General features: G+C 48.0%; 1 protein-coding gene across 3 annotated transcripts; it reads left to right on the top strand.

Moving 5' to 3' along the window:
- Positions 1-595: 595 nt before the first annotated feature.
- On the top strand, positions 596-15,179 carry Usb1 (U6 snRNA biogenesis phosphodiesterase 1). Of its 3 annotated transcripts, none has more exons than XM_027939146.2 (7): positions 596-793; positions 1,889-2,055; positions 5,839-6,022; positions 10,357-10,455; positions 11,711-11,816; positions 13,024-13,107; positions 14,141-15,179. In XM_027939146.2, the coding sequence occupies exons 1-7, from the start codon at positions 672-674 to the stop codon at positions 14,243-14,245; spliced, it is 867 nt and encodes a 288-aa protein (XP_027794947.2). In that variant the 5' UTR covers positions 596-671; the 3' UTR covers positions 14,246-15,179. The 3 variants fall into 3 exon arrangements, 2 of the variants coding, with proteins under 2 accessions (XP_027794947.2, XP_027794948.2); XM_027939147.2 differs by having other exon boundaries at positions 10,357-10,410; XR_003583305.2 differs by lacking the exon at positions 14,141-15,179 and having other exon boundaries at positions 11,711-12,017; positions 13,024-13,109.
- The last annotated feature ends 3,099 nt before the right edge of the window (positions 15,180-18,278 follow it).

The raw sequence follows: 18,278 nt of genomic DNA on the forward strand, positions 1-18,278 counted from the left end.
CGGCGGCGGCGGCGGCGGCGGCGGCTGCTGCGGGAGGAGCGGGCGGCGCGGAGCGAGGCCGCCCCCTGCCGGGGACCCCGCGGCCTGGCCGGGTCGGACACGCCGGGTGCGCCAGACTGTGGCTACCGAGGCCGGGCCGGCGCGCTTCGGCTGACCAAGGGAGGGCGCTCAGTTCGCGCCCACCCAACCCGGCCTCAGGGGAGACAACTGCCGGTTCCGCCCCCCGCCCGACTCCTGCACCTGACAGCGAGAGCCCGCCTGGACCCTCTCATCTTCGGGAACCGACGCGCGTCTAAACCGCTCGGCTTAGCTCTGAGAGCAGCGGCCCCGGGGCTCGGACTTTGAACCGGTTTGAGGAGGGGGCCCCGGGACCTGTGAAACGGGCACACCAAGGATGGAGCGGGGAGGCTCCGGGAGGCCCGGTAGCCCTCCACGCGCAGCCAGCGGGCAAACAGCATGCGGACAGCGTGCAGATCGCGGACACCGTTCTCGCTAGTGTCCCGCGGGTCCCGCCCCTTCTGGCCCCGCCCCTTCTGGCCCCGCCCGGCCCCGCCCCGAGGCGGTGATACCCTCACCCCGCCCCCCCGGGAGCACTTCCGGCTTAGCGGAACGCGGGGTGCGGGCTGAGGTTGCCTGTGGCCCTGCCCGGTGAAGGTGTCGCACAAGGCCCCATGAGCGCTGGACCCCTGGTGGGCTACAGCAGCAGCGGCTCCGAAGATGAGGACGAGGCTGAGGCTGAGATCGAGGCCGCGACCGAGGGGCGGACCAGGCCCGGGGCTGGGCACTGTCGTCGGTGAGGATCGAGAAGTCTCTTTCGCCGAGGCGCGGATTTGCTTGAGAACCCCGCTAGACCCGAGCATCTGTCGACTGGGGAGGGGAGGCGGTTCCCGGGGAAAGAAAAGCGGGAAAGGAGGATCCAAAGGGCACCCCTGGACAAAGCCCCAGAGTACCCCCACCAGGCTCCGGCAAGGTTGGGAGGCAGGACGCCAGCTCGGGTCCAACCTGGGACGGGCGGGTTCTGTGTTCTGGAAGGTAGCACACCGTCCCAGGTCTGTTTCCTCATTTGAACACAATTGCAGTGATAATAGTTGCTTAAGCTTATGGAGACCCGGGTGCCGTGGCACATGTCAGAGACCCGGGGAGGCTGAGGCAAAAAGATCACAATTTCGAGGCTGGCCTCCTGCAACTTAGACTCTGTCTAAAAATAAAATTAAGAGGGGATGGCTGAGAAGGCAGCTTTATGGTAAAGTGCCCTAGGATCTCCAGAACCACATACACTGCCTTCCCCACACACAACATATGGAGAGCCTTTTAATTCATCCAACAAATATTCATTGAGCACCTAGTCTGAGCCAAACTGGAGACTGGGAACTTAAGTGGACAAAAGCCTTGAAAGTCTGGGTTGTTTTTTTTTTTTTTTTTTGTGGGCCCTAGGTTCTTAAGTAACTATCTTTGCTGAGTGCTTTACAAGCAGTATCACTGTTGATGGCCTAGTAGTTTTGTCAGGTAGAAATACAGTTAACACATGAGGAAACATGTATCTCAGAAAGGGTACATCACTTGCCCAAGATCACAGAGCTAGAAAATGCTGCTCCATCTCAGGCCTGTCCAACCAGGGATGTGATATCTAAACCACACCTTGCTGCCTGCCCGAGTGTTTCTCATGGGGACCATGCTTCATTCTAAGGTCTGCTTCCCAGACTTGTTGAGAGACTCCAGTGCAAATACTTGGGAGAAAGCTTTGTGACTTTCTAGAAGCTACCTCATGTACTTGCCTGGAAAACCACACTCAAGATCATGTTTATAAGGGGTTACAGCTTTTGTTGGGTGTATAAAAGCAGAGAATGCTAAAAAGATAAATGTACTTGTTTCCTTTTTTCTTCTGCAGTGGCCAGAGTCCTGATCCTAGTCAGAGGTTTCCAGTGCCCGACAGTGTACTGAACATGTTCCCCAGCACAGAGGAGAGGCCTGAGGATGACAGTGCAAAACATGGGGGACGTGTGCGCACCTTTCCCCATGAGCGAGGCAATTGGGCCACCCATGTCTACCTACCATGTGAGTCATGTATGACAGGCAAACAATTGAGACCAATAGGTGCCTCTTGATGTATTTAGCCACAACTAAGAGGAAGAAACCAGAACCCTGTCTGTGCCACCCCAGCCCTGATAAGTGGATAGCAGGCAAAAAAAAATGCCCAGAGTCAGACTTCGTCTACTATCTACTGCTCTGGGTGTCCTTTGGACTTCTCAAATCTCAGTTTTCTCACCTCCAAAAAGGAGATAATAGTAATACCTATCTTTGGAAGATGAACTTAGATAATTTCTGTCAGGTTCCTAGTACAATACACAAGTAGGTGGTGGCTCTTATTATTTTGTGTAGCCTTCTCCCATTATCAACAACATCCCACACCAAGAATGGTGCACTTGTCACAGTTGATGAGCCTACATTGGTACATCACCATCACCCAGACTCCAAAGTTTGTATTAGGGTTCACTCTTGGTGTTGTACCTTCTGTGGGGAGACTTGTGCTACCATTATAGAATCATATAATTCACTGCCCTAAGAATCCTCTCCTCTTATCCATCCCTCCCCTGCTTCCTCGCTTCTGTGAACCACTGATCTTTTAACCATCTCCATAGTTTTACCCTTTCCGGAATGCCATGGAGTCAGAATCATTTAGTAGGTAGCCTTTTCAGATTGGCTTCTTTCACCTAGTAATACATATTGAGGGTTCCTCCATGTGTGTCATGGCTTGACAGTTCACTTTTTTTTTTTTTTAGTACTAAATAACATTCCATTGTCTGGATGTACCATAATTTATTTATCCATTCACCTACTAAAGATGGATACTTGTGATTGCGTCCAAGTTTTGGCAGTTATGAATAAAATATAGACATCTGTGTATAGGCTTTCATGTAGACGTAAGTTTTCAACTTCTTTGGGTAAACACCAAGGAGGGCAGTTGCTGGATTGTGTGGTAGCGGTTATGTTTAGTTGTGTAAGAAACCACCAAACTGTCCTTGGCAGTGGTTGTGCCATTTTACATTCCCAACAGTAATGAATCAGAGTTCCTGGTACTCTGTGTCCTTGTTAGCATTTGGTATTGTCAGTATTCGGGAGTTTAGCCATTTTAACAGCTGTATTGTTGCATTTCCTTGGTGACATATGATGTGGGACATCTTTTCAGGTGCTTTTTGCTATCTGTATAGCTTCTTTGGTGAGGTGCGAATCAGATTTCTGTCCTACCTTATAATCAAATTGTTTATCTTCTTACGTTTCATTTTAAGAGTTTCTTCTATATTTTTCTGTATTTTTAATCAGACATATCTTTTGCAAATGTATTTTTTCCTAGTCTGTAGCTTTTCATTCTCTTAATATCTTTTTCAAAGCAGAAGTTCTTAAGTTTAATGAAGTCTACCTTTTTAAAAATATCTTTATTTTGCTTATTATATTTTTAAATGGTGCTGAGAATTGAACCAAGTGCCTCAAACATGCAAGACAAGCACTGTACCACTGAGCCTCAACCCTAGCTCATAATGAAGTTTATCTTATCAATTCTAATAACTAATAAACAATATAGCAATATAAACCTTTGGAAGACCCATATTCAAACTATACCTGCCAGTTCTGTCAATTTCCAGGGTTTTTTTTTTGTTTGTTTGTTTTAAGAGAGAGAGAGAGAGAGAATTTTTAATATTTATTTTTTAGTTTTTTCAGCGGACACAACATCTTTGTTTGTATGTGGTGCTGAGGATCGAACCCGGGCCGCACGCGTGCCAGGCGAGCGCGCTACCGCTTGAGCTACATCCCCAGCCCTCAATTTCCTGTTTTTAATTTCATCAATTTCTGCTGATTTGTATTATTTCTTTTCTTCTGCTTACTTGGAATAGAATTTGTTCTTTTCTAGATTTATTTTTTATTTTTAGGTGGACACAATATTTCTTTATTTTTTTAATTTTTATGTGGTGCTGAGAATCGAACCCAGTGCCTCTCACTGAGCCACATCCCCAGCCCCTTTTTCTAGATTCTTTTTTTTTTTAATTTTTTAATATTTATTTTTTAGTTTTCAGCAGACACAACATCTTTGTTTGTATGTGGTTCTGAGGATTGAACCCGGGCCACACGCATACCAGGCGAGCGCGCTACTGCTTGAGCCACATCCCCAGCCAACCTTTTTCTAGATTCTTAAAGAGGAAGTTTAGAGGATCGATTTTAGATCTTCTAATATGTGCCTTTAGTGATATAAGTATTCTTCCAAGCACCTCTTTTGCTGCATCCTACAAGTTCTGATGAGTTGTTTTCATTTTCATTTACTTAAAAATACTTGTAGGTGGTACCTGCCTATAATCCCAGCAACTGGTGGTAGACCTAGGCAAGAGGATTGCATGTTCAAGGCCAGCCTCAGCAACTTAAGGAGACTCTGTCTCAAAAAAACAAAATCTGCAAATTTCTCCTGAGATTTCTTCTTTGACACAGGTGTTATTTAAAAGTGTGTTGTTTAGTCTCTAAGTATCTGGGAATTTTCCAGTTGTCTTTCTGTTATCAGTTTCTAGTTTAATTCCATTGTGGCCCAAAGTCAGACAATGTATGATTTCTAGTCTTTTTAATTTGTTAAGGGGTTCTGATACCTACTTAAAACTGTATGTTCTGATACCTCTTTAAACTGTATTTTTTGCCTTTTATTATGTTTTATCATATTTTCTTCATAGCTGGATATGATGTATTGCATAACAGGGACATGGTAAACAGGCCTTCAGTAACATGGTGAGGCATGAAGGGGAAGCATTCTACAGCCCTGTGATCAGGTCCCAGTCATTTAAGTGAGCCTGTGCCTCTGGACTGTGGACAGCAAGGCGAGAGCCAGTTTGAAGTTATTTCCCTTCCCCCAGGTCAGTAGGGCTTCTATTAAAACACCTGCAGGTCAGGCTCTGGTTAAACCTAAGGGCAGACCTTTTAAGAAAAACAGAATTTCTAAATGGTTTCTTTCTATCCCCTTGTGCCAGAAGGGCCAGAAGCACAAGATGACTTTTCTCCAAAATTCTGGGAGAACCTGGTAGAGTTCCAGATCCTAACCCTCAGAAAGCAGTGTGCATATGTGTATGTCCCACAACCCACATCCTCTTAGAGTTTTTAACTTTCAGATTTGTATACCCTGAGTCTCCAGCAATTTTTCTATTACGATTTAGGCCTCCCTGCGCTAGCCCTTGTTCTCACACAGGTTTCAGCTCATGTATGTCTGGTCCAATAATTTGTGAGCCTCTGTATTCAGCTGTGTGTCACTCACTTTTCTTATAGATCTAAGAAGAGCTGTTGTTTTCTTAGTTTGCTGAACATTTTACTTGTTGTTAGCATGAAGTGACAACTTCCAAACTTTTTTTTTTTTTTTTTTGGTACTGAGGATTGAACTCAGGGACACTTAACCACTGAGGCACATCCTGAGCCCTTTTTTGTATTTTATTTAGACACAGGGTCTTGTTGAGTTTCTTAGTTCATCACTAAGTTGTAGAGGCTGGCTTTGAACTCACAATCCTCCTGCCTCAGACTCCCTAGCCGCTGAGATTACAGGAGTACAGCACTGCACCCGGCAACTTCCATGCTTTTTAATGCTGGACTATAAACCTGAAGTCTCCTCCCTGTGTGTATCTTGTTTACCTGAATTCTTTTCAGTGAGCACATATTACTTCTTTAACCAGAAATGCATGTTAAATTTTATTAAGCTTTATAGATACAGACTCAAACCCAGAGTAATATGGGCTTCTCTCTGCCTTCTGGGCTTTTTCACTCAGCCTTGACACCTTGGCTAAGACAACAGCCCACCTGCTCCACTCTTCCTTCCAGATGAAGCCAGGGAGGAGTTTCTGGAGCTGCTTGATCTGTTGCTACCCCACGCACAGACCTATGTGCCCCGGCTGGTGAGGATGGAGGCCTTCCACCTCAGCCTGTCTCAGAGTGTGGTTCTGCGTCACCACTGGATCCTCCCCTTCGTGCAGGCTCTGAAAGACCGCATGGCCTCCTTCCAGAGGTGAGCGCTTCCCTGGGCCTCTGGCTGTTCCCTCCAAGGCTTCTCCCCCTTTCCTGAGCTATGCAGGTTGGAGGTATGAGTTTCATTATCCCAGCAAAAGGAATAGAACACAGGAACATTGAAACATCTCCTGGGGCCACCTGAGGTACATCTCATCCCATGTGACCTTGGGCACATTATAAATTCTTTATACTTCTAGTTTCTTACATGCCATATAGGAAATCTTTGCTCTCTTTCTCTACACTCTCACTCAACATTTCTAACACAACTGTAGCCACATGATATCGTGAAATTTTAGTTCAGTTCTGATGGTAATGACCCAAAGTTAGTGCACACATCACAGGTTAGGGGCTCAGTCCCACGAGACTGCCCTCCACTTCAGATGCTAGCTTCTCATGTTGGATCCCATGTTACCCACAACTCTTTTTCAATTTTGCTATAATTCAGAGGTTTCTGTGACTCCCTCCTCAGGCTTGATCATTAGCTAAAACAGCTCACAGAACTCAAAACAGTTCATTTAATAGATTATCAATTTGGATCCTTTAAAGGATATTTTAGGGGGTCCAAATGAACAGGCAGATGAAGACACACATAGGGTGAGGTCTGAAATGGTGCCAGGCTCAGGAGCTTGTCTCCAGCGCACCATGCATTCTTCACCAGAAGGAACTCTTCAAACCTGGGCGTTAGGGATTCTTCTGGAGGTTTCAGTATGAAGGCATTATTAACTCTAGCTCCTCTCCCCTCCGCAAAGGATGGGGGTGTAGGGCTGAAAGTCCGGGCTTCTAATCATGGCTTGCTCTTTCCAGGTGACTGTCACTCTTATAGGAGTCCAGCAAGAGTTGCAGAAAGTTCCAAAGGATTTAGGAACGCTGTGTAAGGAACCTGTCAAACACTAAATAATAGAAGGAAAGATGGTCTCAGCACCCTTACTGTTTAGGAACTTATATGGGTTTAGGAGCTCTGTGTCAAGAACTGAAGCAGTGACCAATATAGATTTCTTAATTTCTCATATCTGCATACAGGTCATGGGAAGATGTCTGCCTCAGAGGCAGCTTATGGTGACTGAAATCCTGCCTGCCCCTCAGCATGGCACTTGGTAAAGGGCCAGAACTGAACCCTACTTCTGGTTTTGTCTATGGGCTTATGGCATTTCCCCCCTTAACTAGTTCATGCCATTCTCCTACAGAAATGCCTTTCCTGCTAGACTTGAGCAGATCAGAACCCTGCTCTTGCAGGTGGCACATGCCTATGATACCAATGATTTGGGAGGCAGAGCCAGGAGGATCACAAGTTCAAGGCCAGTCTTGGCAATTTAGCAGGGCCCTAAGCAGCTTAGCCAGACCTCAAGAAATAAAACAGGGTGGGGATATAGTCAGTGGTAAAGTGCCCCTGGGTTCAATTCCCAGTACAAAAAAAAAGGACCCTCCTGCTCTCTCTACCAGATGGCATGTGCCCCAGAACTCCTCAGTCCTCAAGATCGTCAGTATCTGGGAATTGGCATTGTTTACAGCCTAGAGCTCATTACTCCTCACCTCCACTCATTCCCATGTCCCTCTTCCCTTCTGGAGCCCAGGTTCCCCCCAGCAGGACTATAGCTTCTCTCTGAATAACCCACAGCCTTCTCCAGGTGCTCTGGTTAATCATGCCATTAAATAGATGCTTGCTGAGTGCTTGGACATTCAGGAGGGAGCGGAGCCTGGAGGACACCTCTCTTAGAGTTCGGTGGGTCCACTGAAGGCTGGGACTCTGCTTTTATCTGCAGAGCTTTTTCCAAATGAGGTGTTCCACAGACACCCACTGTGTAGATGTGTGAGACAGGTAGAAATAGAAGTCTCTGGGCTGGGGGTGTAGCCCAGTGGTACAGTGCTTGCGTAGCTTGCACAAGGCCCTGAGTGAAAAAGAAATAGAAGTCTCCTAGCCAAGGCCCATACCCACAGCTCAAGAAGCCCTAGGCCCAGAAATTCTAGTGAAGGGCTTTGCCCAACTAATAGGTTCGACCTAACTAGTTGAACCCTTTCTGAGGGCTAGAGGGGAAGATTTACTCCAAGCCAGTCAGTCATCTAGAAGATCAGGACTGAAGCTCATCTGTTCTCCAAGCCTAGCCCACCTCCTTTTTTATTGCCATATCAAATTTACTGAACTTTATGTATACTATCAGGACTGTTTTGGTCACAGATACCAGAAACTCAACCCAAAGTGGCTTAACACAAAGGGGGATTTATAGGCTGGTATAGCTACAAAGTTCAGAGGAAGCGCTAGCTTCATGATGAGGGAGTGGAGGTCACCGGAAGATGTTAGATGGCACCTGGCTCTTACTGTCTCAGCTCTGTGCACCTGAGGGGACACTAGCATCTCCAGGCTGACCTGCCTAGTAAGATAGCCCTCTTCTTCTTTTTTTTTTTTTTTAATATTTTAGTTATAAGTGGACACAATATCTTTATTTATTTTATGTGGTGCTGAGGATCGAACCCAGTGCCTCACACATGCTAGGCAAGCGCTCTACCTCTGAGCCACAAACCCAACCCATAGTGCTCTTCTTTACTTTTTTGTTTTTGTTTTTGTTTTTATTTTTGTCAGGAACAGAACTGAGGGCTTCAGGCATGCTAGACAAGCCCTTTGCCACTGAGCCACCCCCCTGCCCCCAACAGCCCACTTTTCAAATAACTTCAGCAAAAGTCACAAAAGACTTGGACTGGTTTGGCTTGGTGTTCATGCTCTCCCTTTTGTGAGTGAAGAGTTAAAAAACCCTTTCTCCTTCTACTTAAGAAGCTTTCTCTGCTAGAACACTGTTCCCTGACCAAGGGCAGCTTGTCAATAAGTTCTAGGTCCGGGAACAGCAGAGTTGCCCAGGGTGCAAGACAAAGAAAACGAGGCCCCTGGTGGGAAGTCACAGTTCTGGGCCTCCTTGAACCCACTTGTTCTTTGATAGGCAGGTGCCCACTAAGACTCTGGAAACTTCACCCAAGAGTTATTTCTAGAGTACCCGAGGGGTACCCAAGGAGTACATAGGTGGGTTTTTCCCTTGTTTACTTGGGAAACAGCTCCAGATAACTGCCCCTGGATTGCTGGATTGGTTCCCTCTGAGGAAATGCATCTGATGTGCCCCGTGGCTCAGTGTTTCTTGCTCTGTGTCCTGAGTGGGGCCCAGCCAGCCATGGCCTCTTTGAGCTTGATTGTCAGGTTGAGTCCAAGATGACTGAGAACAAGCAGTGCACCCCGGATTCTGTTGCTGCCACTGAGGGCACTCTCTGCTTTGACAGGCCAGGCCTAGGTCAGTGCCTGCAGCTGAAGGGGCGGTGGCTGGACACAACATCCAGTGTCGACGGCAGAACACTTATCCGACACCTTCCAGAACTCTTTCCAAAATCTGTGCTTTCCCAGGAACTAGTGGTTCTGTCATCCCTTACATTTTCCCCAAAAGGGATACTGAGCGGGGAGGCAGGGCGCTGGCTGGCTGATTTCATGCACATGGACAGGTTTGTGAGGCTCTGTCCAGCCACAGATATGTTCATTCCTTTCACTGGGATGAATCCTTTGGCCTGGAGGCTGTGAAATTATCTTTTCCTATGATGGGACTTGCCAAGTTGGTCCACGAGGGGCAAGAAGCCAGTCTGTCCCTTTGCGATCACCAGTGTCTTTAGGACACAGCCAGCACCTAACTGACTGAACCTGACTGGTCCCCATGTCACTCATCTGAGGGGTCAGTGGGGGCCTGTTTCTGCCTCCTTTCACACCATTGGAGACCCATCCACTCTTCCTAGAGCCTCATAGGAGAGAGCACGGGCTTTGTCAGGCAGACGGAGGTTCAAATCCTGCCTCGAAAGCTTCAGTTTCCCTGTCTATAAAATGGGCATAATTATAGTGCCTGCCTCAAAGGCTCATGTGAGGATCCCGTGAGCTGATAAGCCCCAAACCCGTAGCTCAGCCCTTGCACATGGGAAGTGTTCTTGTTATTGCTTAGACTAAATCAGTGTTGTCCTTGTTTTAACCTGCAAGGCACAATTTGGCCCTCATATGATTTGTTATCACCCACTGGTGATTAAGACTTTCTCAGTTCCCATCAGTAAAGTTGAGATAGTCTCAAATTGTTTGGAATGAACTGCTCTTATCAAAATAAAAATTTTTTGCTAGCATCTAAATGATACTACATATACTTGTACAGGGTGATGTTAAGGTCTTGCTAGCTCTAATTAGGGTTCAGTTTACCATTTATATAATGAGGTGACAATATTAAGTATAAAGTTCTATTTCTCAAGTGCTATTTATCAAACTATTTTTCTGTTTGTTTTTTCTTATTCTTCCTGAAATATGATCTTTTTTCTTCTAAATTTCAGATTCTTCTTTACTGCCAACCGTGTAAAGATTTATACCAATCAAGAGAAGACCAGGTGTGTCCCCCTGATCCCAAGTCACTACCAGAAGAAGAATCTTTGGTGGAGTGCTTTTTGTTAAATTTTTAACCAAGTCTGCCAGATTATAGGGAAGCTGTTCCCAAATCTGAATTTTCATTAAGAAAAAGAACTGGGAGGCCAGGCATGGTGGCATATGCCTATAATGCCAGACATTCAGGAGGCTGAGGCAGGAGGATCAAAGTTCAAAGCCAGCCTGGGCAATTTAGCGAGACCCTGTCTCAAAAAGTAAAAAGGGCTGGGATGTAGCTCTGTGATAGATCGCTTGCCTGAACTATGAGGCCCCAGGTTCAATCCTCAGTGATACAAAAATGAAACAAAAATAACTGGGGGAACATCGGGAGGGGTCCCAGAGGTGGAGCAGATGGGGCCCTTCTCGTATAGGGAAGAAAGCTGTGAAGGTAGAAAACCTGCTCCTGCCCGTCTGCATCCCTAGTTTTAACCTTTATCTCACACATTCTGCTCTCTGACCTTTGTGTGCTACACCAGCATCCCCACAGTGACACCATCACACACCTCCCCTTGATTCATCCATTGCTGGGCAGTTGTGAGGCTCAAAAGAGCCCAGTGGATTTTAAAAGCATTAAATGAATATAAGAAGAAATTATCATTACCAAGGTTTCAGAGCGAGCCTCCATGTCCCCTCCACTCACTGAGCCACCCTCTCTCAGCACCTCTGAAAGGGCTCACTCCTTCCTTCATTCTGTGCTCTACAAATTTATTAAGCTACTGGGTTTCCAGGAGGGAGGAATTGGCAGCGTCACATACCGCTGAACAAGTGAGAACAGAGGAGTATCCTTGGCTTTAGTGACACGGAGGTCATCAGCAATCAGCAACTGGCAGGCACTCCTGCCAAAGGTTTGGAGACAGGAGGCAAGGAAGTAGGGGACAGGGAAGCTAGACCAAACACCTTTTTAAGAAGTTTTCCTGAGAACAGGATGGGGGCTGGCTGAAGGTGTGGGTCAGGAAGGGTTTTAACCATACTACATGGTTCTGCACAGGAGAGCGGCCTGAGCACTGTGGGAAGAGGTGGACCCAGGGGGCAGAGTGCAGAGCAGTAGCAACAGGAGCCATGTGGGTTGAACCTGGGGAAAGAAGGTTTAGAGACGGAGGAGGAGGAAGGAGAGGCTTATGGAGCAGCCCTGGAAGCTCAGGAGGGAGGTGGAGTGAGCCTATGGCCAGGCTTCCTGCCTGGTGCATCCCGCTCCTCCTTGGGTGGTCTGTGCCCTCAGAGGCTGCATCTCATGCCCATGTTTCCTTTGCATCTGCCTCTCCCTAGGACCTTTGTTGGGCTTGAGGTCACTTCAGGGCATGCCGAGTGCCTGGACCTGGTTTCAGAGGTTGACAGAGTCATGGAGGAATTCGACCTCACCACTTTCTATCCGGTAATGAACAGGGTTGGAGATAAAGAATGGAGATACTTATTATCTCTTCAACGGGCTGCTGCTTCTCCACTGGCCCGTCTCTAACTGGAATAAAGCCATCCTTAAAGAAGCCTTCATCAGAGGCAAATTAAAGAGCCCTCCAGACTTTGCTGTATGGAGTGTCCCAGATGCCAGCCCACAGAGGACACATGCCACTGGGAGGTGAGGGGTCTGAGGTGCAGCTAGATGCGGCCCATCCAAAGTCTAACGTTTTTTAAAACTCCATATTTTAAATATGGTCCAGTATGTCTCCTACTGCATAATGTCTCCATGTTTGTTTTATATTTCTTAAGAAGTAGTATCTCCCACAATTTTTAGCAAAATTGACCCTCTGGGAATAGTTGTAGCTTTGCATACTTTACTGCACCTGCCACGTGCTCTCTGGGGGTACTGAAGAGTCCAGGTGGAATGTCAAGGCTTTAAAGGGCCCATTGATTCTGAAATATTTAACAATGAACTTGAATGGAAATAAGTATTATTTCTTTAAAATTTTAGATGTTTTGAATTTTGTTCATCTCATCTGAAAAGTATGGCATCTGTTAGGATGTTCTAGATCGGAAAACAGAGTCAGATCCTGGGTTCTCTTCCATATCCCCAGATTTAATGACTCTCTGTATGATATTTAAAGGAAAGCCTCTCAGAACGGATTGTCTTAGCTCAAGCTGCCATAATAAAATACCATAAACTGGGTGTCTAAAACAACAGAAATTTGTTTCCTCACTTTCTAGAGGCTAGTTATCCAACATCCAGGTGCTGGCCGGGTTGGTTTGTGGTAAGGACTCTGGCTTATAGACCAGTTCCTTCCACTGTGCCCTCCCCTCCTGGAGGAGAGAAGTGGGAGTGCACAAGATCCCCAGAGTCTCTCCTGCCAAGGGCACTCACCCCATCATGAGAGTCCCTTCCTCGTGATCATATCTAGCCCTAATTACTCCCATAGGCCCCTCTCCAAATGCCATCAAAATGGTGGGGTTAGGTCTTCAATATGTGAATTTGGGGAAGGGGATAAGACCAACTGCAGGCTATTTTATCTTTCTGCTGTCCTTGGGATCAACGCTAAGGGTCAGATCTCTCAGACAGGCCAGGGATCCAGCAAGAATATCCTGACAGCTCTGTCCCAGACCTGCTGTGGCATCCAGGTGATAGCCTGCATCCCTCTTTTCCTCTACAGGACCCTTCATTCCACATCAGTCTGGCCTGGTGTGTGGGCGATGCTCGTCCCCAGCTAGAAGGACAGTGCCTGCAGGAACTACAGGTAAATTCCCAGGGCAGGAGCAGAGAGTGCTGAACTCTGGAAGGACAAGGTGGACACTGGGGAGGGGAAGGACTAAGCATCCAAACCTGTATGCCTGGGAAGCCAGTGAAATGGCAAAAAAAAAAAACACAAAAAAACCCCTCAAACGTTACCTTGCAACTCAAAGTGTGGTCCGTGGACCAGCAGCACCAGCAGTACCTGGAAGCTTATTAGAAATACTATTGCTTTGATCCCACCCCTTGCCTAGGAAAGCAGAAATGCATTTTAATAAGATCCCTAGGGATGTGTGTTGCAGGAGGCTGTGAGGAGGCTGCTGGTTTTCCCTGCAAGGCTTGGGCTTGGCCTGTACTGGGAGTGAGTGGAGGGTGCCAGGTGTAAGGAACACCCAGCCCCCAGAACCTAGCACAATTTGATAGTAGGTGAGATGTTTTACCCTCCCATTAGTGCCCCTGGGGAAGAACCAACAGTACATGGGCAGCAGTGACCGGCAGCTGATGCTCTGCCCCCGGTGGGGAGGCAGGCCATGTGGGAATGTGGCTTATGCTGCTTAGCTGGCACTTCTGTTTTTCAAGAGAAGCCAGAAATGCAGATTTTTATGTGTATCTCCCAGTTTTCAAATATTGGAAAATGATGTCGATTTTTAAAAACACTTTGTAAGGCAAACAGATTCTGTGCAGCCCACAGACCATCATGGAGTAGCCTCCCTGCTCTGCCTCGGTCATGCTGGGAGAAACAGAGAGCACGGACTTCTGACTCTAGCAGACCTGGGTCCCAGTCCTGGTCCCCCTGGTTTCTGAAACCCAGAGCTTTGAGCTTTGTGTCCTCATCTATAAGTTGGGGTGGTAGATGGATGGCACAAAATTGCAGAGGTGATTAGACCAGACAGCTCCTGCAGAGCCGGGGACTGTGCGGCTGCCTCCCCCTCAGCATTGTCTACCCTCTGAAGGAATTCACAAGGCTGCTTTTGTTTGCCATGTCCTCTGGGTCCGGGATTTCCCTTAATGTGACCGTGCTGTCCCGCTGCTGGCTGCAGGAAATCTTGGATGAGTTTGAGGATTCTGAGATGCTGCTCCGCGTGCTCACCGAGCAGGTGCGCTGCAAGTCTGGGAACAAGTTCTTCTCCCTGCCTTTGAAGTGAGCACAGAAGCCTTACTTGTCCAGGCCCCTCTGCAGGCCAGGCCGTGAAGAGGAATAGTCCATGGGAACACTCCCAGCCTCCCTCTAAGAGGCCCAGTCATGCCTCTGGACTGAGTGGTGTTGCCATCCTGGATTGTCCTGGGGGCTGCTTCTCCTGGTCCTTTGGGGTTTCAGGTTGGATGCAGCTGTATTGTGGTCATTCCCAGGAGTCACCAGTAGAGGGCAGCCTGGGTTTCCTAATTCTTGCACTGTGGCTATGCAGAAAAGAAAAATGAGGGCTGCCAGGAGAGCCCACCCACACTCAGCCGGAATCCCCCCCATAGTCCCCCTAATGAACAGCCCCCTCCCTGACACTCCCCCTTCTGTGTTTAGTATTTTGATGCCCTTGGCCTCATACCAGGTTTTTTTAAATCATCATGCCCTGCCTTATCCCTGTCAAGCAAGGACATAGGATTCTTCCGAGAGTCTGTCACCCTCCTTCCTTGAAGTATGTCACTTTTATTTATTTTCTGTTAATCCCAGCCCCTCCTGTGCCAACAGAGACCATTTCGGGGCCAAGGTACAGGGTGGTAATTTGTGGTTCAGCATCAGTTTTCTCCATTCTTTCCTCCCACTCGCCCCCAGCCAGGTGCCTGGGGAGACTTGAGCAGATGTTTCATTTTGGCCTAGCCATGGCTGAAAGCCCGGCCTCCAGCACTCTGTGACCTCTGGCTTCCCCACCAACTTTCCCAACTTCCCCTGTCAGTGCCTGGGCATTCTGTAGGGAACCCGGAGGGAGGACCAGGGATGCACAGGACCTTTATTTTTTCAATCCCTCACCAAGGTGAAGGGCCAGCCCTCTCCAGTTATTATCTGGGTTTCTGGTAATAGATGAAGAAATGTTTTTGTTATAGTTTCAAATTATGTTCAACAAATAAAAATTGCATTTTTAAAAATTTTTCAGTCTTGTTTTGGACTGCAAGAAGGTGAGTGAGAGGTGACTCTCTGTCCCTGCCTCCCCAGGTGTGCTTCACAATTTAGAGGCTCTCTTGTGAGTCTCTTATGACTTCTAAGGTGGGCTAAAGGGGCACTAACGAGGTTTCAGTAAAATGAGGGTGGGGTCGCCCAGCCTTGCCAGGCCCGCACACGGGAGGCTGCCGGAGCACATGTAGCCAGGGCTGGGCATGTGGCAAGGGATCGCCTTTCCCGTTCCTCAAGGGTCGAAGCACAGATGTTTAGACTTTACACTGCTGTAACACTCATTGTGTCCTAGGACCTTCTCATGTACTCTTTCCCATAATCCCCTGAACAGTAACCAGGGTAGGAATGATTGTTGCTTTATGGAAGAACTTGTTAAGTGACTTGCTTGGGGGCATGAAAAATCATGGCCTGACCCAGCCCTAACGTCAACTCCTGTTCTGGCAGGGCCCAGGTGTAGCACTGCACACCACAAGCCTCCTGCTCAGCCCTGAGGGAAAGGTGCAGGGGGAGGGGCCCATTGCTCTGGCTGCCACTGTGCCCTGGCAAAACCGCTCTATCCTCACTCAGGAGGCCACGTGCGTACCTATTCCCCTGAAACCACCACACTGGTCTGACTCCTGCCTGACTGGTCAGTCGCTTTCCTCTTCTTGCATTTGAGATCACACTGGTGAGAGAGGGGGCCAGTCATGTTTTCTGTCTTGCAAACAACGTGTCAAATCAGTCAAAGTCTGACCCCGGTGCTTAGAATGGGAAAAAAGCAGGCAAGGTGCGTGGAGAGGAATCCCTAGCCCCAACTTCATACTTCCCAAAACTGGCTGCTTCCCTGGGGAGGATGTAACTCCTGTAGTGTCCGGCAGAGGATGGAATTAGAGAGCAGCCACTTTGAGGAATGGGCCAAGATCAATAAGCAGCTCTTCAATGGAGAATGGATGGTGGCGATTGAGGAAGGAAGCAGAAGTTGCGCTGGGGGGGAGGGGTGGGCAGGCCAGGCTGGGCGTGAGGAGGCCAGGCAGCAGGGGCTTGGCGGATACCCAGACATCAGATGTGCCTCCAGAGCAGAGCAAAGTGCTCTACTCCCGCTGACAGTGCAGAAGCAGCTGACGCTCTTCCATAAGAGGAGATGTACTCCAGAAACCAGGGAGAGAACTCTTGAGAAAGAAGGAAAGATTGGAACAGGCTGAGGTCCTAAGCTGCTGGCTTGCAAGGAAGAAATGCTCTTGATGAGGATTTTATCACACCAGTGAGAGAACTGAATCAACACATCTGGCCCCAGCGTCCTCAGATGTTTCCCACAGGGCAGGGAAATGGTCATCTCATGGCCTGATTGGCCGGTTTCCACCTGGCACTCCCAGCCCTCTCCATCGCCTCTCCAGACCACCCCAGCTTTGTTTCCAAGGGAAAGAGCAATTACCTCGGCTTGCTTGTTTATTCCTTGTCTTGGCACCAGGAGTCCCAGGAACTGCCTTGCAACCCAACCGGACCTGTTTTGCCTGCCTCAATTGTGCCAAGCACTAAAACGGTGAATTTTGCAAAAGAGAAAGAGTTTATTCATCAGGCAGCCAAATGAGAAGAGGCAGGAGTCCCAAGTCTCAAATCTGCCTCCCCAGGACAGGGTTTAGGGATGCATGGGGTAAAGAGGCAGGGTGGTCTGAGGCATGGGGAAGGGTGATCAGAGTAGGAAAAAGTGAAGTCATCTGAGTTCTGCTCAGGCATAGTCCAAGAGTCCTATGACTCTTCAGAAAATGGCAGCATTAGCATGCTCTGCAGATGGTATTTTTAGCTCTCTGATGTCAAAAGGGCACCCATCGGACACCTGACCAGGCCCAAGTGAAGGGTTAGTGATTTTAGCTGATTTGAACTACCTCAAAATTGCTGAAAACCAACTTTACCACATGACTCATATATCAGAAGTGTTATCTACCTATCTCAAAGTGAATGTGAGTGTACTGCTGAGCTACAGGACAGCTAAAATGGGTGATAAATGCAAGAGGGTTTATTCAGGTTTTCCCTCAGTGGCAGCCTCACCTTTGAGGTGGGCCTGGTGCGCTACCTTGAGGGGGCCCTTGCAGCTGGGGAGCTGTGTGGGGAAAGGGTCCTGGGCCTGAGCAACTTTCTTTCACTGAACCAGACCTCTCCTACGAGCTGGGCCAGCTTTACCATGAGGAGACAAATCCTCAGGGGGGAATAACATGTTCCAGATCATCCAGCAAATTTGGGCTGGGATAGGAACCTCATGACCTGGCTTTCAGTCCAGAGCTTTCTATACAACCCCTGACACCACATCAGGGTCTCAAAATGAAACTATGCTATGAAACACAGTAAACAGGCTTTGATTCAAAAGACCAAGAAGAAAAAAAAAGTTGGGGGTGGGGGGTCAGGATAGAGATGAAACAATGTTGGCAAGCTGTGGTATTTAAAGCTGGCTGACCAAGGGCTGCTGTTCATGCTTCTCAGTTCCTTGTGTCCTCTTTATGATCTTAGGTTCTGGCCAGAAAGGACAGAAACTTAGTCGCCTTGCCCACGGTACCTGTAGGAGCCAGAACTAATCATTGGGAACCCCTGGTCACAGGGGAAGCCGCTTTCAAGAGGGATCCCCATAAGAGAAAACAACCTCTAGACTTGTCCAGCTGCAGGCCTCTACAGATGCTGCTCACCTTCTGGGCTCCTTTCTTATTCAGTGGTCCCATAAACCCACTTTTATTAAAAAAGAAAAACTGGCTGAATGCGAATAAACACAGGGAAAGATTGCAATGCATTCATTTAAACAGGGGCAACCCTGATGTCCATTTCTGAAAACCACTGTACATTTCCCCAAAGCAAATTTCAAAGTGGAGATTTAGAAACCCATTTCCCATATGAGGGATCCCTACAGAGAAGTTAAAGACAATCAATGAATTTGCCAAACTCGAACTTCCTTCCTCGGAGGAAGCTCTGCCAGGTAACATCCACCATTGCTTTTTCTTCACTGGCAGGTCGGTTCTAACAGGCCATTTCCAAGGCTCTCGCCCTGCCTCCAATTTCAGGGAGGCAAGCTGGCTAAGGAGCCCCAAGGGCCCACTTTAAGGAAAACCGCC

The sequence above is a fragment of the Marmota flaviventris genome, chromosome 18 (genome assembly GCF_047511675.1).
Source record: "Marmota flaviventris isolate mMarFla1 chromosome 18, mMarFla1.hap1, whole genome shotgun sequence".
Classification (NCBI taxonomy): domain Eukaryota; kingdom Metazoa; phylum Chordata; class Mammalia; order Rodentia; family Sciuridae; genus Marmota; species Marmota flaviventris.